General features: G+C 36.6%; 2 protein-coding genes across 7 annotated transcripts in view; both read right to left on the bottom strand.

The window, feature by feature from the left end:
- Nucleotides 1–34: 34 nt before the first annotated feature.
- Nucleotides 35–12886, bottom strand: LOC116841521 (hemocyte protein-glutamine gamma-glutamyltransferase-like). Its single transcript, XM_032809561.1, has 8 exons — nt 12729–12886; nt 7906–8380; nt 6957–7183; nt 5610–6211; nt 4021–4118; nt 2417–2707; nt 1844–2004; nt 35–801 (listed from the first exon to the last, which is right to left on the bottom strand). Exons 2-8 carry the CDS (start codon nt 8378–8380, stop codon nt 517–519), a joined length of 2139 nt encoding a protein of 712 aa, XP_032665452.1. The 5' UTR covers nt 12729–12886; the 3' UTR covers nt 35–516.
- A 1356-nt stretch (nt 12887–14242) lies between these two features.
- LOC116841574 (GRAM domain-containing protein 2B-like) overlaps nt 14243–24131 on the bottom strand; it is a 116690-nt gene continuing 106801 nt past the window's right edge. For all 6 annotated transcript variants that reach the window (XM_032809655.1, XM_032809654.1, XM_032809656.1 and 3 more), the window contains 2 exons: nt 21961–22234; nt 14243–20598 (listed from right to left, as the gene is read on the bottom strand). In XM_032809655.1, the coding sequence (XP_032665546.1) occupies nt 20485–20598; nt 21961–22234 (388 nt within the window). In that variant the 3' untranslated portion in view covers nt 14243–20484. The remainder of the gene's footprint in view (nt 20599–21960; nt 22235–24131) is intronic.

Consider the following 24131-nt stretch of genomic DNA (forward strand, 5'->3'; position numbering starts at 1 on the left):
TACCGCACGCGTTTCGTTTTCATAATGCTTGTCGTATATTTATTTGTCATTTATTTTTCGTTTTACATGCTATATAGAAAAATATAAACTTGCGAATGTGAAAAGGAATCTGGCGATACTGTGATGATCCTGAGAGAGGACCGATTAGATTAAATCTAATGTCTGTAAAACCCGCGGCACACGGTGCTTTTTTTCGTGCTGAATTGCTTGCTGAATGGAAATACTCTGTTCTGATTGGTGTATTCCTAAAGATAGATGGAAATGCACCAATCAAAATTGAGTATTTTCATCCAGCAAGCAATTCAGCACAAAAACAAGCATCGTGTGCCGCTGACTTAACACGCGAGCGACCAAAGACCTCGCTCGGTCTTCTTAGTGTAAGAACTCTGTCTTGTACATTCGTAATGTTATTATAACACTAAACAGTAAAGGTATCCGAATAAAATGACGATTCTAGCAGGATGCGCTTGCTCCGAATTAGAATCGAAGTTTCGCTCCAATCACATATCCAGGCGCTCACTCGGCATCAAGGACGTCAACGGTTGCGCAACCGGTGATGTCAACCAGCTGCTTCGAGGTGAAAGTGGCGATTATCTTTTGTTCCCCGGCTTTCTGGGGCACGAGCTGATGCTCCACGTAAACATCTTCCTGGGGCCCGACGTCTCGGAACACCAGAGTCTTGTTTCTGCTAAGACCGGGCCCGGCGTAATTGAACTTGCAGTCGGTCAGAGTCTTCTTCAAGGGATTCTTGAAGCTCAGTGAGATGGACGACGGCTTCCCGACCATCGGTTCACCTTCGATCTGTAGTGTTGAGCAAGAAGAAATTCATAAGCGTCAGTGTTAGCCAGACAGCACAAATGCATAAGCTCTTGCTTTTATTATATTATTTCAATTAAAATTCTATATTAATTTAAATCGTTACTTTTGCAAAAATTGTCTCAAGTGAGATACTTAGATTTTAATTCAGAGTTATATGTGAATTTTTCCGTTGAAGCGTTATACGATATATTACAGATACAATGTGTATGATTCAACTAAGAAAATTCAAATTTAATTCTAAATTAAAGTTCGAAAATATTTTATACGAGACAAATTTCAAGTAAGAACTATTAACATGGAGTTGAAATGTGTCTTAGAAAACTAAGACATCCAAAAGACTAAGATATCCAAAAACTAGTATTTTATAAGTAAACCTACCCAAAAGTTACACTCCGATTTCTTTCTAATTTGACACAAATTATAAAATGTAGAATTATAAATGTAGAAGTACAAAAAATATTTTCGTTATATTTTTTCATTTTGGCTCATTTCGCGGGCAGTTTATAGCTTTTTAATGTTTTTACTCCTATCATCAAGTGCAACAAAAATGTGATAGTTTGGAGGTAGTTTGGCAACATAATCAGATATAACAAATGCTGTGTTGGATTTGCTGCCTTTCTGCTATCAAAAATTTCTAGCAGGCTCTGCTCAAAATCTGTTTGCGCAGGTTTAGCTATCAGAGTATACAACTTTAAATTCAGATTTGCGTCCCTGTTTAAAATGTTAGGTACAAAACAATGACATATAAGGCTTAGTTCGAATTTCAATCTAAATCAATGTGAATCAATAAGACGACCATTAATTTAGATTAAAATTCAAGTCGAACATAATATAATCTTGTCGTTTTGTATTCGTCATTTTCAGCAGGGGTATCACACGTGAGGCACATTTCAAGTAACAATTATTAATATGGAGACCTATCTCCATTATTAACATAAGACCTATCTCTTGAATATTTATGCTCTTTGAGAGGAAGTATGCACGTGTACGACAATCTGAGATTTTTAACTTATCATTGCCGCACCTTAACGTCGATATTCGGTTTCAGAACTTGGAAATCGTCCTCGTCCGCCCAAGTTTGACGAGTCTCCTTGACTGTGGCGATGCAGTACAGCTTCATGATGCAGTACTCCACTAACTTGTCCAAGTAGTCATCCACCGTCACCGTGAGTCTTAATTGTTCGACTACGTCGGACAAAAAGTATGATTACAATTGCGCGTCGCATATGCACATTTTATCGCCACCAGACTATCCCCGCACAATAGAATCACATTGCACAACGATGCAACGATGTAAAGAATAAACTTATAATTCTTTTCATTCACCAATTAGCCATTGAATATTAATCACATTGTCTCCGAAGAATTCCAACGACATAATTAACGATGAATATAAAAGCCGAGTAAATCAATCGTCATCGGACGGTTTCGCAAGACATTCGCGATTGCAACGTTTCTGCAATGAAATGCTAATAATGAACGTTCTTTATTACATTCTACGCGAGAGTTTATCGACTTTATCTATTTTTTCAATCAAACAGACGCAAAAGACTAACGTGTGAAAAATGATATGTCCCTCCCTCTCTCTGTTTCTTACCAGCGTTCGGTTGAAGCACAAAGTCGCCGGACGCTCTCTTCACCAGGTGCGCCTTGACCCCGGTATAATAAACGCTGCCGGCGGACAAGATGGCCTGGATGGTGCGCCGCTCGCTAGATTTGTTCTTGATATTCACGGTCACGGCGAATGACTCGCCGATGTTCACACGCTCGAGCTCGGTGAGGTCGAACTCTACGTCCTCTTTACCCGGCGACGGCAACGAGTAGAACCTCTTCGCCATCTCGGTGCTGCGTACTGCCCTGTACAAGGTCAGTCTCTCGCCCTCGGTGCCTGGAAGTTGGGCAAAACGGGATCAGGACGGACACACTAGCCAAACCGTTCGGGAATCCTCAGCTTCAAACTTGTCGGATGTGAATTTCGTTCAAATTTCCGACAAACTCGAGAGCGATGAAAGAATCTTGGCGAGTCGCCACGTGAGATTTAGTTCCCGCTTTGTAGTCGCTTCAATAGACAGAAATTACCGCGGGGAAGAAAAGCTCAGTTCGTGTAATTGAATTTCGGTTCCTTAGGAATCGGACGAAAATTCGGTGACGGGAATATCGATGCCTCCGTTATTGTGAGCGAAAACATTTGTCTGAACATTTGATTTCATTGAAACTCTGTTGAAATAATCGAGAGCATTTTAATATTAGAATATTTTTATTTAACCTTTAGAATCCTGATATGTAAATTTATAAACGTTTCCCAAATAAATTGGAGACCACAAAATTTTCTGACTACGTTCTTACCACCAGAGTTCAATCTGCTATATAATGAAATCAAAATCTCATGCAATTTATCTTTTTTAAACATTATATTTATAATTAATACCCAAAACAAATGTGGTAACTGTTTCAAAATTTAATTATATTTTTCTGCATATTTTAAGGCTCTTTGTACTTTGGCGCGGTTGAATTGTGATGCCAGAAACGAAGAATTACATATTGACGAAAATTGCGTGCCATTTATAAATAAAGATAAATATGGATGAAAGAGCACTTGAGATTGTTTGAGCATACTTGTAAAATTGTCCAAAAGGTATCCCTTTCTCTTGACGATTAATAAATAGTCGTATAATAAATGGTAAAATGTGACATGTAGATAAAACAGATTTATTTCATCATTTATTATACGACTATTTATTGATTATCAGGGGGAAGAAGTATCTTTCGGATAATTACAAGTGCGCTAAAGCAATCTCAAATGCTCTTTCATTCATAATATAATATTCTATGTAGTTTAACATTGTCTATATAAAAAACGGTCGTATATACATCACGTAGACGATACGTAAACAATCTTCGTAGAGGTAATCTTGAAATCTAAGGTACAACCCTGCGATTAATTAAATAGAGATCTTTTACAGGAATCGCCCTGTTCCTACAAGTTTTCGTCCACAAATTTTCGTCTGGTTCCCAGCAAGCTTATTTTGTAATTATTTAACGCATGCGTGTCATAACTGTAACATAATAAATGCAACGACGTTTAACGATAACAATATTGTCTAAAAGTTACAGAACAAGCACACAGAAATGCAGGTATACGAATTTACAAGAGTGAATCGATCTCGCGTATTGCACGACGAGATCTTGAAGCGAGTGTACCTTCTTTGGCTTTGTAGATCGACGTGATGTCCTGCCTGTCCTTGTCGCCGTTGGGATCGAAGATCCATGGCGCCTTTGTGAGGATCATACGGCCGATGCTGCAAAGAATTCGCGGGTTTTCGCGGGATTAAACAAGCGAAATGCAACGTCCATTGGAAATCCACGAGGTGCGATGATAGACAATACATCACATACACGGTTACATTCATCTCGACGGGAATTTACCGAGAAACTCGACGGCGCTTCGCTTTACGTTGTCTACAACCACGACGTAAATATCTCTGAGCATCGTCGAATTATGCAAATCGCACGGTAGTTTGTACGACGCGCGTTTTACGGCGCTCCACGTTTCGAAGGACGATAGCGGTGACCGCGACTCGTCGCTGACGATTAATAAGCAGCTCGCGCTTCCGTTTTCGTCATAGCACTTCAGCCGTCATTCCTGCGTGCCCGGCTCGTATTTTTGCATCTCATCACGTTGCACTGTTCATCATAGCTATTTCCATCTGCGACGAATTTGCCTGCACGACGAACGTTCGCCCGGCGCGAGTGCATCACGTCGTCAAGTGAAGTCATCGCGAAGATGAAGAAGGAACGCTTTTCGTATACTGAGAGAAAAACACTTGAACATTTACTTGCGCGTAGGATATAAAGTTTATTTACGCACACACTTTTTATTTCACAGAAATAAACTTTATATCTGGCAACCAAAATTTCAAGTTTTTTTTTCTTATAAGAGAAGCTCTTGAAGTGTTTCATCGATTCTAAGTTTAGATACAAAATATAAAACTGTTATATAGAGGGTCTAAATAGTAAAATTTTCCATTGTACCTCTTAGCTTTGCGTTAAAAAAATGGCAGAATGCAGAATTTTATAATTTTCAACAATTTAATAAATAAAAAGTAATAATAAATTTTTTGCTAACTTTAATTGAAAATATTGACAGAAATTAATTTCTATCTAAGCACTATAATGCAAAATAGAGATAATTATCTTATTTTCAACTTTTATTCTAACTTGTTCTACTGTAAAAAATATGATGGGAGTGCTAAATCGACTTGTTCTTGAATTGAATTTAAAACCGAATAAATTTCACATTTTTTTACAGTGCGACTAATTTACCGGCAAAGATATTAAAATTTATAGATATTTAGACAAAGATATTAAAAAATAAATTTTATCTCACACAGGGTGTTTTGATATACTTTTTCATTGTTATTTCATTGAAATATTTATAATAAAATGTTTTTCTCAAAGTTGATGTATTTTTCTAACATCATAGAATTTAAATTTTCAATTTTTATCATACATTTTATCGTACGATAAAATTTTGCTTTTAAAAAGTCTATATCTATTCATATCAAGTCGAGTGAATTATAACGTTTTAAAATGAAAATTATAAGATTCTGCATGCTGTCATTTTTTTTAACACAAAGTTAGGAGATGCAAATAGAAAATAGAATTGTATTATATTAGTATTGTATAATAAATTGTATTATTTATATATAGATTTCCTAAAACAATGTTATATTGGTTTAAACTGAGAATAGATGAAACACTTCGGGACTTTCCCTTGTTAGTGTACTTACTGGTACTTGTTGCAGTCGATTTTCGAGTATCCCAGCTCGCTCTCCGGGTCTTCCTTCCATCTCATGAGGTCTGCGTTCACGGACGCTATCATGAAGGTCACGTCGTAGTTATAGCCAACGGCGCCTTGTCTGATGGCCTCCACTGACGCTGGGCCGCACTGGTAGAAGCTGTCCGATGGCTCCTGAGGAGTGGCGTCGATCGCTTGCCAACCCCCGTAACCCTTGGGCAGGTCCGGCCTCGCCATCCACACGTCGTTCCACACGTGATAGTTCCAGATGGAGTCCTCACCTTCGAGATTGTTCGGGTCGTACTCGAGCTCTTCGTTGTTGATGTCGTAGTAACGATCCACCGATAGCGAGGCGTTGGCGTCGTGCGCCGACACCAGGTTCGACACCACCCTCGAGGGGATGCCCAGGGCGCGGCACACTGTGGTGACGACCCCGGCGAAGACCCAGCATTGACCATACTTCACCTCCTGGCCGGTCTCCCAGAATTGCTCCAAGATAGGCACGCTGCCGGTCCAAGCGGCCGGCGCGGTACCATCACTATATTCGCCATCCCAGCGGCCGGTTATCACGCCTTTGTCGTCGTTGGAGTTCACCTAACGTTTCGAGATTGCTGGATGAAGAAGGAGCTTTCTTGGGGAAAGTAGTGAAGATGTCAGTAATAACAAAGCATCGGACCTACTTCTCGGAATTTTAATCTTACAGTTGTCTTTTGTAAACTATTAGAGATGCGTCGGAACTTGATTTTTAAATCCTCAAAACTCGAGTCCGAAACTTGAAACTATCCAAACTTGAAATGCTGATTAAAAACAGGAAGAGTAGTTGTGCATAAAACGGGTTCCTACATAATTACACTTTTCACAGATAAATATGATTATTTTTATTAGTGGAAAACAATTTTATCAACATTTTAATACACAATTTTCAAGAGAAGTATTTTTGGTCAGGAACTAAAAACTCGACAAAATTTGTTTTTAAAAAATCAAGTTTTTTTTTAAAGTATACAGAAACTAGAAGTTCTCTTAACAAAATTTTTCAACAGAAATCAAGTTTGAAATGTTTATTAAACATATTTAGGTAGAATATTAAACATAATTATATGGGAACTAGGTGAAAATAATTATTTTTGATTATGAAAAAAACTAAAACTAAATAAAATGTTATATTTCCGGTTTTGTGATTCCGAAGTTTCGAATATCCTATCCCTAGTTTCTATACTTGGTATATAGGTAAGTATTTGGAGAATGAGAAATTCTTGGTTTAGGAACATTGTTCCACACTGTCAATTAGCGAAATCTCCAGATTTGTATCGAACTTACTCATGACGCTGTTTGCACTTACGATTCTCGAGATCGCCCGAACCATCCGGACCGGGTCGCCCCTGGAAATCGCTTTGATACCGGATCTTTCAAGCAACATTTGGCAAGCAGGCAGCACACACGCGTCAAATTGTCCAAAGATCCATTCTCTACCACGAGAACTACCCATTGGACCCACCCAGATTTTCCCAACGTCATTGAGAATGTACTCGTCGAGTAGTTGTTCGTCTTCCAGGTATACTAAGTCCTCTGTTATTGAAAAATGAATAAACGTTGGCTTGTTTCTTTCGTGAAAAAAAATGCTATATAAAATTAAATTCCGGGCCAACATGAGCCAAAAATCAATTGGTCTTCACTTGCGATTCAGTCAAGGAGAATCTTAGTAATGATTGACACATTAGTAATTGAAAGTAATTGATTTGCATATTTTATATAAATTTGTTGTTATTTAACTCGTAAAGAGAGTTTAATTTGGAACTCTCTGTGTATGTTCAGATCATTTTCACGTATACAACGAACATTTTGATATAAAAGTAATCGTGTGATATTCTTAACTTTTTGAGATAAATACATATCTCAAAAAATATCATGAAACCTAAGAATAAGACTTTTACGATATGAATGAATAACTCTGTTTAAAATGTTGGGTATAAAATGATAAGAACGTTACAGTTTGAAATTCAATGTAAATCGATCATTACCTTATTGGTTCACATTAATTTAAATTAAAATTTAGGTTATAAATTATGTAATGTGTGTGTCATCGTTGGGTTCGTTATTTTAAACAGGGAAACCTTTGGATGTAAATAATAATCTTCGATATAGATAAATAAGACTTTTATGATATGAATTAAATTAGATTTTTGTGATACAAATGAAATAAGATTTTTACGATGTGTGTCATAACAGACGCATCATGAATGAACAAAAATGCAAGGAGTGAACAATAATTCAATTAACGCTTTCAATACCTTTGAGCCATGGGTTGAAGAGCAGATAGATATCCTTTTCGTAATTATAGGTATTCGGCGCTTGTTTTCTGCCAAGGGTGTTGGTCTCCACATTCAACTGCCACACTCCGACGGGACTGTCGATAGGGCTTCTGACCTCGATGGAGAGATCCATGCCATGAGAGCCGATCATCCGGACGCCCCAGGCCTCCAGGTCGGTGAGATAAGCGTCCCTGTTGGTAACCGTGTTCACACCTCTGGTCCCTCTCAGCACGTTCGGGTTCGGGCCGAAGCTGAAGAGCAGTCGCACGATGTCGGTCGCGTCCACGTATTCACGGTTGAACCTCAGGGCGACGTTGAAGGGTTGGCCGCGTCGGAGGATAGGAATAGCTATGTCCTGATGCACCATCTCGAAATTGAAGGTATGATGCGCCTCGGCGTTCTCCTTCTCGTACATGTGCACCGCCACCACCTCCAGCGGCTCTTGCGATGACATCTGAGAAGGTATATCGATGTTTAGTAATAAATAGCAGGAGAGATCGGGGCTATATGAAAATAATATTTGAAAATTTCGAAGTTATAACTTAGTAGACTTATTCTGTAATTCTTCCTAGCCAATGTCGCTAGCATGATGTGTCGTTGCGCACACTGAGAGAAAAATATAGTTGCTTTTGGCGTCAACTATACTCTTTTGCGGTTTTAACAAAAAAATAGTTAGAAAAACCATTGTTTTAGTAAGTGTTATTAGAAAGATGGTTTTTTCTAATTATTTTTATGGTTAAAATCACAAAAAGTATAGTGGACGCCGAAAGCAACTATATTTTTCTTTCCGTGCAGTTTTTCTTACCATGTATTAAACCTGCGCTACGAAGTTAGAGAATCGCATAGCAGAAAACCGCAGAGATTTGAGTGTCGAGATTCTTTTTAGCTGACCCAATGTCTGATTATCGTTAAAATGACAGACTTTGTGTACATATAAGTATGACTCAGTGCACTGACCGCGATTCACTGTTGCGCCTGAATAGAGACCCGTTTGCGGATCTCGGACGTGCGGTCGGTATCCGCATTTGATTCACCCAGCGTTCGTTGCGCAAAAGTCCGGGAAAAATCACACGGATGCGTGATCCACCTGGCCGATCCGCGTAGCCACATCCCCTAAAGGCCACGATCGATTGGCGACATCGATCGCGGCGCGCGACCTCGATCTCGCTGATTCACACCGATTTGATCGGTGAAATATAGGGTTCCACGTAGGAACGTGACAAACGCACTCTACTCGCCTCTAGAGATATGCGATTTATGAAATTATGTGTCGCGATACGATCTTTTTTAAAAATCGCAATGAATGCGATATATCGCATCACAATTGTATCGTAAATATAATTTTAAATCAATTTAGTATCGTAAGTGCGATTCTATGTCGCTGATGCAATTTTTAATCATAAGAGAATCTGGGACATGGGAAACCGTAATGTTTAAATAAATATTAAACATATCTCTTCGTACTGCATTAATATATTCTTTGAAATGTCCATTATAAGAAAACATAAATTTTACTGTCAAAAGAATAGTTAAAAATGAAAACATAATGAAGTTAAATGGTGTTTTTTGAAAAACATCCCTTCACCTCATTATGCTTTTTATGCAAGACAATATACAATAAGAATATGCAATATAAAACATGCAATATATAAGAATATGTTATTTCATGTTTAATTAATTATAATTTATTAGTAACATTTTTCTTATAGAACAATAAGATGACTTTTTATTATCTTTTTTCATTAAAATATTAATGACAATTAATATATATATTAAGTATAGCAATCTTTGGTAATTCTTTGAAATATATGTAACAAATATATATAACAATTATATATAAAGAGAAATACTGCATTTAACATTTTATATAAGTCTGTTATAATGACATAATTCCATTATAAATGTATGTTTGGATTAGATAGCATAAAATACCTTAGATTATCGCAAAATATTTTCGCAGAACTAAAATGAGGAGTAACTTTAAATTGCAATCGCAATTTTGAATTGCAAGCGCGATTTTGCGATAAAGGTCCAATTGCGTAGCGCATTGCGATTCAAGAAAAGGAAATTACAGTGCTTGCGATATATCGCAAAGTTCCTACTCGGCTCAAGCATTCCCGACCTTCCGGCAAATCACTGCGAAGCCATCTCACGCATAGTGTATCGATCGTAAAAGTAGAAACCGGTATTCAATTCCGGATCCTTCTCGTTCGAATTAATCATATTGCGTAAGAAACCTGCGCGTCCGTTCATTTTATCGATAAGTTTTGTATACCGTGACGCTGTGATCGACTTTGTGCGCGTATCGCTGTTAACTTCAAGCGCGACTCGAAAGTCCGTATGATTAAAAAGACAGGCAAGTGTGTAAGTGATTTCTCGGCTAACGTGGATCGAGCGCTTCGCTTGACCTTTCACTCTTTTTGATAAACGAATAGATTGGAGATTCGGAATTGAGTCACATTTTATTGCGAGACGATTTTTCTTCGTGACATTTCTTAGTTATCTTAGTTATCAGTTTCTGCCAGAGAGCTGATATCTTTTGCAATAGTAATTTAAACTTAGATTTATATTTAAATTACCGGACAATTCAGGAGAATTAAGTCACATTTTATTCGGACGATTTTTATTTCTAATATTCTTATTAGTTTTTGCTTAGGGTTCATTTTTCGATATGGTAGTTTAGATTTGAATTTAAATTTAAACTTAACTTAGAACATAAGATTAAAAAGAACGTAGAGTTAGTATTCGAAAATAATAACAATTAAATTATCTAAAATTTTATATAGGTAAAATTTAAATTTTTGGCGTTAAATATTTTCATTTCCCCAAAGATACAATTTCAATATTTGTTATTAATATAAAAATCCATTATTTAGAAAGAAACAAAGAAAATGTGAAGATAGTACGATATGCTAAGCATTGTATTGCTAAGCATTGTAAAAACTATATTTTTTGTATATCCTTTTCTTAAAAATGACTTAAGTATGATAGCATATTATTTAATTTTTTATTACAACTATAGAAAAAATAAATTGAAACTCTATTCCAATGATAAGTTGGAACAGAGTCTAAACAGAAATCTAAATTTAAATTATTATTGAAAAATCGACTTTCAGTGATTCAATGTATAAAGTCGTATGGACGATGGATCAGTGACCAATTTTAATTCTCTTCGTTGGAATTTTGTCTCCTATATGTCCTACTTACGAGCCAGAGTCGCTTAGCACGACTTAGGCACGTGGTCTAATGTATGCGTTGTTCCTCCTAAGAGTCATTTTAAATAAACGCATATGTTCCGTGTAATTAACATGTTGACTGTCATGCTGATTTCCATTGATTATTTCAATGTTCAATTCAAGTATGAATCACTATATGTGATAAATTAGTTAAATGTGATTAATTAGTTATAATTTGCGGTACACATATTCGTTATTTATTACGTCGGTTACGTTTTATATAGGATATCTCAGACTCTTCTTCGTAATTTTTGTAGGAACGAATTGAGATGAACATGAAAGTCCTGTACCGTTTTGCGATATTCCCATTAACAATCGAGATATTAATTCAATCAATCAATTTTATTCATACTTCAGCTTACAGCCAAGAAATAGGGACTTGGTTTACAATTTATACCTTAACTCACACAATCGAGATATTAATTAAAAAAGATTGGTGAATGATCACGATATGGTAGATGAGTTGTAGCAGCGATGTGTGCTGTTGTATGCTGTTTTATATTAGATTAAAATGAACAAAAAGCCTTTTATCATTTTGCAAATAACCACAATTTTTAGTTGTTAATGAAAGAAAATAGTTACATGATTGTGCGCGATATATATAACGCACAAGTCTTTTTTAATTAATATCTAAAAATCTATGTGGTCATTTGCAAAATGGTAGAGAACTTTTTTGTTCAGTTTGACCTAAATATACAACGGTAGGCGGCACCATTATCATATTACGGCTCATCTACCATGTCACGCGTAATCATTCACCAATCTTCGTTAATTAATATCTCGAGATTTATTGCGAATATCGTAAAACGGCATGGGGCATTTATGTTCAATCTGTTCACTTCAATCTGTTCTACGTTCCTATAGAAATTGCGGAGGAGAGCCTGGGACACTCTGGATATAAATTGGTCATAGTTACACAAAAATGATCCAACCCAAGAAATCACGATTTTTTAATTTTTGTTACCAATGGGTAGTCTTTCTGTATACGAGAAAGGTCCAAGCCTTATGTTAAAATTAATTAAAAAACGCGCCTTATGTTAAAATTAATTAAAAAATAATTTTTATTTTCTACTAGTTGCGCAATTTTTTATCAGTTGCGTCTTTTTACTTATTTTTTATAACTTAAACGTGTCAATGAATACTCTTAAAGAGAAGAAAATTGAATATCTTTGACTTCCTGGAAGATTGCGAAGAACCTCAGTGCTATCTATACTTTTTAAATTATGTGTCAAATCTTTATCTTTATTTTTTTGAAATATACTTCATGTGAATTGAATCATTCTTTCATAACTACGATCAATTAACGCCGATTACTAGTTTGGCAGTCAATATATTAGATGTGAACATAAAACGATTAACTAATCATCGCTTGACGTGTTACGTGTCAATTGACAAAGCAGATCAAATCTTAGAAGATTTTAGAATCTCAGAATCTTGGAAGATTTTACCTCATTGATCTACTCGTTGAGATTTTCTTGTCGGATTATCGCTTTTGTTTTAAGGGAGAGGAAGCGGGTGTTTTCAATTAAAGATTGTTATGAATAAGATAAATGTTCTCCGACCAACCTTGTACTCGGATCCGGTAAAAATGCAACGGAGAAGGAATCACGAAACACCACGAGCGACAAACGTTTAATGAGAAAGTTACACAGCAACGCGCACTGACGTTCGCAAACGTGTCCTGCCTCTTATATGAGGCGCAGCTTCCGACGAAGTGACCGCAGAGTCCCCACTACACGGCAATAATCGTGTGTAACTTTTAGATCTCTTGAGCAAACGAGTTGCGCGTAACCCTGAATAAAAGAACGGTCGATCAAGTCTTTAATCGTTTATCTATCGCTCAAGCCGAAAAACCGATCGAAAAACGGTGTTTCGAAGATTTCTTCTCGGGGCGGAGTGGAGGTTGCGACGTGTCTTCTCCTTAAGAGAAATTAATTTCGTTAGGAGAAAAGTAAGGGCGATATTCATAGATAGATTTTATATACGTAGAGAAAAAGTATCTAAAACATAGAAAATATTTAAATTTAATTTAAAATTTATTCTGCGGGGTATTAATAACTTTTAATAACCTCCTTAACGTGGAGTTTAAAAATTCTTTTGTTTAAATAGAATAAACAATGGCTTTCATGAAAAATAACGATTTCAGGAAAATTTATATTTCTCTTTCGAAGCAAATGTTTTCTCAATGTAAAAATATGTATATTAGTATAAGTAAATATGTTATTAGTACTCACTGAATAAATATTTTTTATTTTTCAGATTATTATTATTTTTTATTATAATTATTTCTTTTCTCAGTGATTATTATTATTTTTTCTTTTAGTGTACTTTTAGATCCTCTTAAGTTCACTTCTTTAGGTACTGTGCTATGGTTTTAAGAAAATTTATATGTTCTCTCTTTAAAAAAGTTTTGTTTTATTGTAAAAATATGTATAATAGTACGAGTAAATTTATTAGTACTCATCGAATATAAGTATATTTAGATATTTTTTTTCTTTCAGTGTACACTTTGAAAAAAATATTTGAAAGTTTATTTGTAAGACATTTATAGTTTATAAAGTTTATTTCTGTAAGATGAACTTTTATTCTGTAAATAAATTTTTAAGTATTTGTTTCTCAGTGTATGGATACTAATCTGGGCTTCTGTTAATTTCAAATCATAGAGGACGCAGCCATAGAATTGTGGAAAACTTTATATAAGATCTCTTATTTAATTAAGAGAGAAAGTAGAATTAATTGTATTCACAGTATTATTTGCAGCGCGCACAAGTAGAATATATATATTTTTTTAATTACACGGAAATGAAGCTGGAAATGGGAATCGTCAACTTCCTTCGACTCCCTAACGCGCGATAAGGTTGCAGGGTTCAATAATGCATTGTCGACCGGAACGAGATCCTTAATTGGAGGGTCGTTCTTATCTTATCCACCTACGATGTAGCGGTAATTAACACGATAAATCGCAGACTCTCGTGAGTGGGTGGGTTCCAGTTGCGGTTAGCAGCCGATTACCCGAAAGCATTGACGGGGAAATTATGCGTGGAAGGAAACTGAGTATGAGCTTACACGAACACGATACATAATGTTTTCATCAAATTTATTTGCGTTCTGTGTATCGAGCTACACAAATTACGTAATAAATTATTGGTCTGTCTGTAGTTTTTGGATTCCCTCTCGCCACGCTCGTGTTCGCGTGCGCGCAACAATTATGAGATCCGATTACGGACACGAATCTCTCTCTCTCTCTCTCTCTCACTCTCTCGCGCACACACACACTCTCTCCCTCTCTCTCTTTCTACATATTTTGCGGCCACGCAAAAATTTCTTAACAAATATTAAATCTTCCTCCCGATCTGCGAGCTGCGCTTCGGATATCGCGCTGAAGTTCCTCCGCATACTATGATTTTCCAACATAGACAGGAACGACTATTAATAGCTTCCAATTTAATGTGTGATTTTCCAATTTATCGTATAATTCGTTTCGCACGAGAATAGTAATAATTGAAACGCGACAGAAATACCCATGCAAGAGAAATTATGAAATTGCAACACTTAAATATCGAATAACAAGTCAATTGTAACACGCAGAGGTAGAGTGCGGAAAGTGATACGTGTAAAAATGACAGTGAACGCTTGTGTCACTGAATTTCCTACTTGCATTATATATATCGCCTTCGATATGGCGAAGTCACTTCATGGCGACATACAAAGCGCAGCTGTCTGACGTTAATTTCGCCGCACACACACACTCGCGTATCCTTAGATAAATGGACCGTGTGTTGAGCACCCATCTAAAATGTCTAAAAACATTACGGTAAGGCAAGTAGCAGTCGTACGTAAACAAGAACGAGGGATACTACTGACTACGTAATACAATCAACTAATGCAACATTCGCTTCGGGTAATTTCCGGATCGGGGATTCACCGTCTTGTGTATGTTTCGTGTCTTACTTCGTGTCATCCCTCGCGCTTTCGCGGCCTCCACGCATCGCGCCGTTTACGTGCAAAGCACACCCTCCGATGCCGCCGATTCGTTCGCGGTGTCGATCACGATTTCGCAATCATCTGCGGAAATCCGACAAAATTGCCAATCGGCGAACCTTCGAAGATGAGCGAAGAAATATAACGCGGAAGTAAATTGAGAATTAATTGACTATTACAATATAAATCGTATATATGAGTACATATAAATACATATTTACGCTGAGAGAAATACTCAAAAATTTATTTGTGGAATAAGATAAATGTCCCGATAATTGAACCTTATCCCAATGATTGAAACATTAAAAATATATTTGTATTTAATATTTCTGAAAGTCTTTGTGAAATTTTGTTGAAAGAAAATATTTCTTTATAATTTAATTATAATTTGTAATATTATTTAATAATTATTCAATTACTAAGCGTATATTGTTCAGTAATTAGAACATGGTATATTTTTCAGTTTAATTACTGGTACAAAATTGGCATTATCTAACATATCTCATTAAAATTATAACTAATATTTATATTAATATTTATTATTTATTAATGATTATTTTATTTCTTATTATTTCTCAATCATTGATAAAAAAATCAAGGTTTTATATAAACATTTATTTTCTTTGTAATTTCATTAATTATTTATTAATAAAAAAGCAAAACTGATCGTGTTTACTTATTAGTTTAGTTATTGGGACATTTACCTTATAAAGTTTATATCTGTGAAAATAAATTTTCATCCCGCAAATAAATTTCCAAAGTATTTTTTTCTCAGTGTACGTATATTTATATATTGATATTAATATTTTATATATATAATAGTAATATTACTAATTATATAGTATATGTAATATTATATATATATGCATGTATTAATATTTATTATATATATTAAAATGTATATTAATATATAAATCAAATATTAAGTGTGATAAAACATTGATTAATTATCGAAGTGAAATTTTAATTTGAAAGAATTCTGAAGATATTCGTCAACTGTGTTAAAAAAATCTATCATGAATTTTATTCGGTGAATTTCTTGGTGAAAAAAAATCCTTAGACTCGTAGGATATCGACCTGAGTATAAATATAATATAAATCGTATTTTGCCGAATAGAAAATTCCATCGGATTTCTACATTGCGATTGCAGGTCGATGACCGACACCCTAGATATAGATAACGCCGTCTTATGAAAGTCCGTCTCCAACGTGCACTTTGGCATAATTCTCTTCTAAATAGCGGGTTTTAATATCAAGTCCTAATATGGCGGAAAAGCTGTACGAGCGCACGACAATCACAGGAGCAAGCGTGTCTTCGTTTGTGTGTGACTTCTCACTCGGTTTCTACCAAATTTGGCACTGGACTTGGCTGTCGCGTTTATTGGCTACAATCCCCGCAAACATCTCGACGTCCTTTGCGAATTTATCTCGGAATCGATTCCCCTCAGTTTCCGGCACGAGATCGCTCTGGCAACTTCGACTACTCTCTCTCTCTCTCTTGCGCATTGAGGAGTTTGAGAAACACAATGACAATAGATGACAATGATCATAACAGAGGAAGGAAGAATTTTTATCTATTCGTCATTTCCGCGTTGGATTTTCCACAATCTTTCCTCTTGTTTGTAAATAAAAAATTCGACGGATCTCATTGATAGTCTCTCGAGAGACGGGCCGGAAACGAGTTCTCGGGTTTACCTTATCGAGACAAACAAGACAAGTGAGATGAGTTTTGAGACTGATATCTATCGCGATTCTTTTGTGCATCGTGCCGATACGCGAATTGAAAAAAAACGATGATAGATGACAAATTCCGAGAATGCAGCACGTGACAAGGCTCGCGATAGAGCGGGCTTGAAAGCTTATCGAGATGTCCGACTAAAAGCGATTCGTGTCTGCCTCTCGTGCGGGTGCTCGCGTTTATTAGCGCATTACATCGGAACGTACCGGTTTCCGCCTTTAATGAGTCAGTAACAATGAGACGTATCGGGCGTATGTATATGTGTGTATATGTTTCTCTCTTTCACTTCACTCGGCCTCCACGAGACCGATTTCGCTGTTGTGAAACGTACGCGTTTGTTTTTCTGCGCGTCGCGAGACGGAATATCGACGCGCATGAAGTCAAGCGCGTCTCCCGTCTGGCACGCAAATAGGAATACCTCTTGCCCCGTTCTACGTTTCCGTGATTTTGTCGAAGGAGAAATTAAGCAGAGAGAACGAGTGAATTCCGAATGCGATCGTCCGATCGGCACCACGCCGCGTTTTCGCGCGAGTAATTCAACGAATTCAACAGCCACTCAATAATAATGGAAACGGCAATAGCAACGGTCGATAGAGAATCGAAATTTAAAATAACCGCAATATATACCGTGTTTATCGAATATGTCTCACCATACACGTATATATAATTAATAATAATTAAAAATAACACACACACACGTATATATTTACATACATATACACATATATATGCGTGTGTGTGTGCGCGTATGTGTGTACCAACGTAGAAAACAACGTTTAAGGGAGTTTCTTCTCTTTACACTTTCCTAAATATAGCTAATTAATGTAACAGCACTTCTCTTAGATCCCATATTGAGCTCGAGAAGAGAACGATCGCGCTTACCGATTGTTTCCTCCATTCGTTCCATCTCTTTTGCGAGCGAAAAATTTTGAACAATCATCATCGTCCCGGCGCGTGTTCGTGCGTTTTGCGTACAAATCGTGCTTCCGACACTTTCTTCGCAAGAAGCGGTTTCGCGCTCAATTTCCTATTCAGGAACGAGAATTCGCACGGTCAAGCGCGATCGTTGCTCCGCGAGACGCATCCACGATCCTATTATCACAGTCAACCACCTCCTTTCCCATAACCACGAATATAATAACACCTCTGATTTTCTTTCTTTTTTTATTTTTGTTTTTTTTTCCGAACATTCCTCGTTCCGTAGGAAAGCAACGTAGGAGTGCAACGGTTTCGCGATTCGTCCGAACGAGTGAAAGATTTCGCGAGCACTTTCACGTGCGAGTCGTTTATCTCGAAAGTGCGCCAAGGGATAAAACCTCGATAGAATAAGTAACGGGTTTGCTTTATGCCCGAAACTGTCCCTCAACACGAAACTCGAATCGATACGCGTCCGAAAACACAATATAAAGTAAAATTTCCCCCTTAATACAAATACAATAGTTAAATCAAAAGTGTCCCAACTCTTTAAAAATCACTACAAAAATATTTTATTTAGATATTCTCCCCAACATTTTCACGCTGAAAGTTCCAAGTAACGACGAGATAACTACATAACAAAAATTCTAATCACAGCCATTTTCGTGTCCTTATAGTGCCTCTTCAGCTCTTTGGGCATTGTACGTATAAAAGAAACAAACACAAATAAAAAGTTTAAGATTTTATACCCGACGCGTTATTAATGGCCAATTGAATGCAAGTAGACTAAACTGCGAATTTGTATTCGCCACATCGCATATCTACGCTTTAATCGGATCCTCAAGATTTGGCGTGTTCACTGAGCTCGAGATAGAGCCACTTTCGATATAGAAGACTCGCGTAATTACCTCGAATCCAGAAGGAAATATACGCAGTCGTTACTTCCAGAAACAATCGAGAACGCAATAGGAACAGTCGCGCACAGAAGAACGCGAATTCTCGCGTATCTCTGGATCCATCCGAGGGATGCGCAGTTTAACCCTTTCAGTACCTTTCAGTTAGACATAGAAGAACGTTAACAGTTTCCCCTGATTCATAGAGTTTCCTTATGATAGGCTTTGTGCCTGTTTCGCGTAGCATCACGTATTCTTCCAAAGCGCACCGTGGGATACAAATATACAAACGCTAATACTCAGACGAGAATCATCGCTCTCTCTTTTGTTTCGTTTAGACCTTCCTCGATTTGTAATTTGTGTTGCGTTTTAAGTTACGCTATGACGTGCGAAAATGCACGAGAATCGGCCACATAATGCTGTACGAATCCAAATCAACGATTTCAAGATGGTGTTATTGGTCGAAAACGTAATTGGCAGAATTTGAAGGGATCGTTTCACTCGACTGGGAGTTTGAATCGTAAAAATTGCAGGGTAACCGAGTCGAATTTGAAATTGAAGTGAGAAACATCGCGACGCCTTCTTCTTATCATTATTCGCACTATTTACATTTGTAGTTTTATCATTATTCAGTGTAGAACGTGTCATACAATCCTTCCCTGTCTTCACTAACAGTGCACTCTCGAAGCATTGCCCAGCGATGGCGGGGAAAATCAAAGTCGAGGCTGTTTTTGCCGGAACCCGGAAATGAATGGGAGAAAGCGCGATGACCTGATCGAAGTTTCACCATTGTCAAATGCGAGTTTGAAGAAGGTACTGAAAGAGTTAATGTGGCGGATAAAAAAGCGAATTCCCTTATATTTCGGTCGATACTTATCGCGAAGGTGAAGCATCGTCTCGCTTGGCGCGCGCGCATGCGCGCTTGATGTCGAGATACAATTAATCACACAATTGTGATGCGCTATGTAATAAGTGTCGACTTCTTTTAGTATAGCAGCGGTGAAATAGAGTAGTTTTGCCCGACTAGCTCGAAATATATAATTAACGAACAAGTATAATCGCGAAATATGCATTATTATTCTATATCTGTATGTATAGATACTTTATATATATATAACTATGTATATATATATACGTATATATACTATGTATATATACATATATCATTTTGTTCATTCTGCTTCTTCTGCCGTACCCCGGGGCTTAGGTACACACGTGACTAGTTCATGAAGAAAAGAAAACAAAACAAAAGTGAGAACCTTCGCTCGCCGCGCACTTACCCTCGTCGCTTCGCGTGTTGCCTTTACATATGTATCATGTCTGTTTGTGTATGTGATTGTGTATCTGTATGTCTGCCTATGTGTGTATGCGTGTGTGTTACGTTACACATATGCGTCGATGCTTAACGCGCGTGTGCCGTTAAAGCGGTCTAAACCAGACGCAGACGCTCGATTCTATTCGGTCGTTTTCGCGTCACTCGAGGCTCGTATTAAAATACGCAGATTTGCCCCAAAGTCTCGTTTAACGAGCTGTGTTCGTAGACTGTCGGACCTCGGAAGCTTAGATGCTACAATGATAATAACGTGATAACGACCGCGCGACTGACGCACCGCGACGAATCTTGGCGGAGCACCGGTCCCGTTTCGCCGGTAAGAACGCGGCGATGACGAAGACAATGGCAACGAGACATTGATAACGACGACGGCATTCTTCAGGAGGCGACGTCCCGCGTGACAGCGAGGCAACGGGGCCTCGTGCTGTTCCGCTGAATTGAATCGTTTAGCCTGATCGTGGGCTAACTCGGCGCGTCTTCCGGCTCCACCACGTTGCCGGACATGGCCGGGCCCGTCTCGCTACCCTGGCTCATCGTCACAAACTGCTGCGACAGCGTTTGCAGACTTTGACGTACCTGCAAGTAAGCGGATTTGTGAAATAACCGGTGGAGAAGATCATTCGTCCTTTCAGAGAGTAAATGGGAGACGGAGGGATAAGACGAGAAGGTTGCTTTCCAGCAAAAGGCAGCAAAGTCATTCCATTGGCCACATATTAGCTTAATCTCAATCCCTTCGCTATCAGTATCTTCGGCACGAGTGGAACCAAATTCCCCGCATTAACCAGCATTAAATAAGTTAATTGTGACGAATATATATGTACAAAAGACTTTCGAGGTCGTTAAATAAGCTAAATAATTAACTACTGTTAAAATTGATAAATTCAAAATAGCTGATCCAATATAGTGGATAATAGGATGAAAATATGAAATAACAAAAAATTATTTATCTCTTTTAAATCTTAATTGATATAAGTTTGTTTAAAGTCACATTGACTGCGAATTTAAAATAACAGATCCAACATAGAGAGCTAAAGTATGCAAATATTACAAAAATATATATGAGCACTATTGTTATCAACGAAATTTATAAGAGTGAAATAAATTTAAACTCGAACAAACTAAACTAAAAAGTTAACTAAAAATTCTTCATAATTTTTATGATTTAATTAGTTTTTAAACAGTAAATATGTTAAAAATAATATAAATCTATTTATATAGTAAATAGTAACTCAGAAAAAATGTTTTTTATAATTTTACGTTAATAACAGAGGACAACGAAAAGAAAAATTTTTTTTATTAATGATATATATCATTAATGTCCTATACGTGAAAGGCAAAGAGATTCACGAAAATAAAGCATCCCGTACATGAGAGGTAAGAGGATTCACGAAAATTAAGTACCCTGTAATATAACAATATTTTGTTTATTAAATGTTTTTATATGTTTTAACACATAAATGTACATGATTATTGTTTTTAAGCTAAGAAAATTTAATTACAGTGTACTATGTACATTGAATAGAATACATATATCCTATGTAGAAATATGAAAAATGTTTTTGAGCTCCTTTTTTACCTGTTATAAAATGTTATAAAAACTTGACGTGCTGCGTTATTTTAAAAGTCATATTCGGTTTCAGCACGTCAGCACGAAGTATATAAAGAATAGTGATTCTCTTTTAAAAAAGTTTTTTATTTCTTTGGTCCTGCGTAATCCGTTTATGACATGTATGCGTTATCAACACTGCGGGCCCATCTCGTTCATGGCGCCTATATACGTCATCGACAGTCAAAGTGTTGAGAAGATATCTAGCCGATGAAACGACTTTGCTATTTTTCGCCGGAAAGCAACTTTCTCTCGCTTTGTCTCTCCGTCTCATTACTGCGAGAGAGTCGTGTATCGACGATCGATTGACGAATGTGAAGGGGACATCTCACCTTGATTATCTGATCCAAGTTCGTGTTGAGATAATGCAGCAGTCGGTCGTGCGTAAAACGCTCCGGCGAGACGAGCGGATGGTTAACGTACACGGTGTGCAGATTCTCGATGCGCATCAACATCACAGCCGCCGACACGTAGAGAACCATCAGGAGAATCGCCAAGAGCATCAGTATCGTTATCAACGTGCCAGGCTTCCATCCAGCGAACAAGGATTTCAATATGCCGAGTCGGCCCGGTATCGGCGGCCTCGTCAATACTGCGCTCTCCAGTCTGAGGAAGAGAAACGAGATTGAGTGGAGGAAGATTACCGACGTGGAAGAATGTCATCTCATCAATTCACACACTGAGAAAAGCGAATGGTAGAACCAACAAGACTTGACGCGCACGAAGAAAATTTGTTTGAGCAAAGTTTAGTCGATTGAACAACGTAATTGCTGCAATGAGTTATCTGTTGGTTCAATTATTCGGTTTGCAATTATATCAATGTAAACCTATGATTCTTTTCAGGAGATACAATATTTCTTTGAATACACAAGGGTGATTTTACTAATAAAAAATAAGGGGCTAATAAGAACGCTGTTATGGAGCTTGAATTTTTCTCCTCTCATTTTCAATTAAACAGAATTACAAAAAGAATACAATCATGTACGTTTCGATCGTGACTTTCGACCATCTTCAGCAACTAATACTAACAAAATAATAATTACAATCAAGGATGATTTTATCAATTATTTTCTCTTAGTGCAATTATTGCTCTTAGAAGCAGGTCTTGATTAGTGCAATTTCGAATAATGCAAAGGATTTCGAAGCGACACGTTATCCGTGACGATTAAAGAAAAATGGGAAAATCTGCTTATCTGAGTATCCGATAAATCGGATTCCGGAAATTTCGTATTATTTGTTTTCAAATGTGGTATTGGAATACTGCATTTAATTAAAATACGATATTAACGCGGGTAACGAATAATCCACGGATTACGGATATCTGTGAATAACTGTTTCTCGTAAATATTAGAAATTTTGGAGAATTTACAGTCAAAGTGATATGTATCTTTACTTATTTACGACGCTCACAAATAAGCAATATTTACTTAACCGTTTAATATCCGTTAGCCTCGAATATCACATGGGTGTATATCATTTTGATTGTACACACAAAAAGATATACTGCATTTAAGTGAATGTTACTTGTTTTAAATATTTCATAAAAATTTATACACTCGTAAATCTATCATAAATAAATAAAAAATAAATAAAATAAAATGTCTGTTCCTTATAAATTTTTAAATCCTTTGACTATCATCTGGACTAAATTTTGCATAGTTACCTTCTAGAACACTATAGGCTAACTATAAAACTTGGATATAACTCCATCCCTTCTTCTGATTTCATCCGCTTGATCCTTTAATCTTTAGCACTTGACACTGACAACCCGGGCAACGGCATATAGTTTCATTTAGTCTATATATATAAACTTCATTATAAACATAAAATTGATTTAAAATACATTCTGAATCCCTGCAAGTTTAGTACTTCAATCAAAAATATTCAATCAAAAACAAAAACTCGATTTGCTTGCTACATAGAATTGAACCAACTGTTTCTTTTATAAAATTTTATAGTATTCTTGTAAAGAGAATACACACATATATTCTTCTTTTGAGTGACGAGCTTTTCTAAAATTTGGGACGAGTATATTTTAGGAAACATTTGTCCAGTATATTTAAAGAAATATATTCATTTCAAATATTTTAAGTATATTTCCAGCAAAATATTCTTTGTTGAAAATAGCCATTACTTAAAAGAAGAAAAGTAAACTAAGTGATCGATTTTCTTTTATCAGTAGATTATTCACAGATATGCGTAGATAGCGCAAAGTAATATACATCCATGTGATATCGTAGATATCCTAGGCTAACGGATTAAACGGTTGAGTGAATAGTGCTTTTGCGAGCGTTGTAACAAGTAAACATGCATATCATTTTGAGACTGTAATTTCTCCAAAATTTATAATATTCACGAGAAACAATTATTCGTATCAGATATCCGTAATCCATGGATTATCCGTTATCCGCGTTAATATCGATTTTTTTGCTAAATAATAGTATTCCGATATCATTTGGAAACGGATCATTCAAAATTTCCGATATTCACGAGAAATGATTAT

Source organism: Odontomachus brunneus, unplaced genomic scaffold, assembly GCF_010583005.1.
Source record: "Odontomachus brunneus isolate Ranch 3 - 2012 unplaced genomic scaffold, Obru_v1 Obru_scaffold_016, whole genome shotgun sequence".
In the NCBI taxonomy this organism is placed as follows: Eukaryota; Metazoa; Arthropoda; class Insecta; order Hymenoptera; family Formicidae; genus Odontomachus; species Odontomachus brunneus.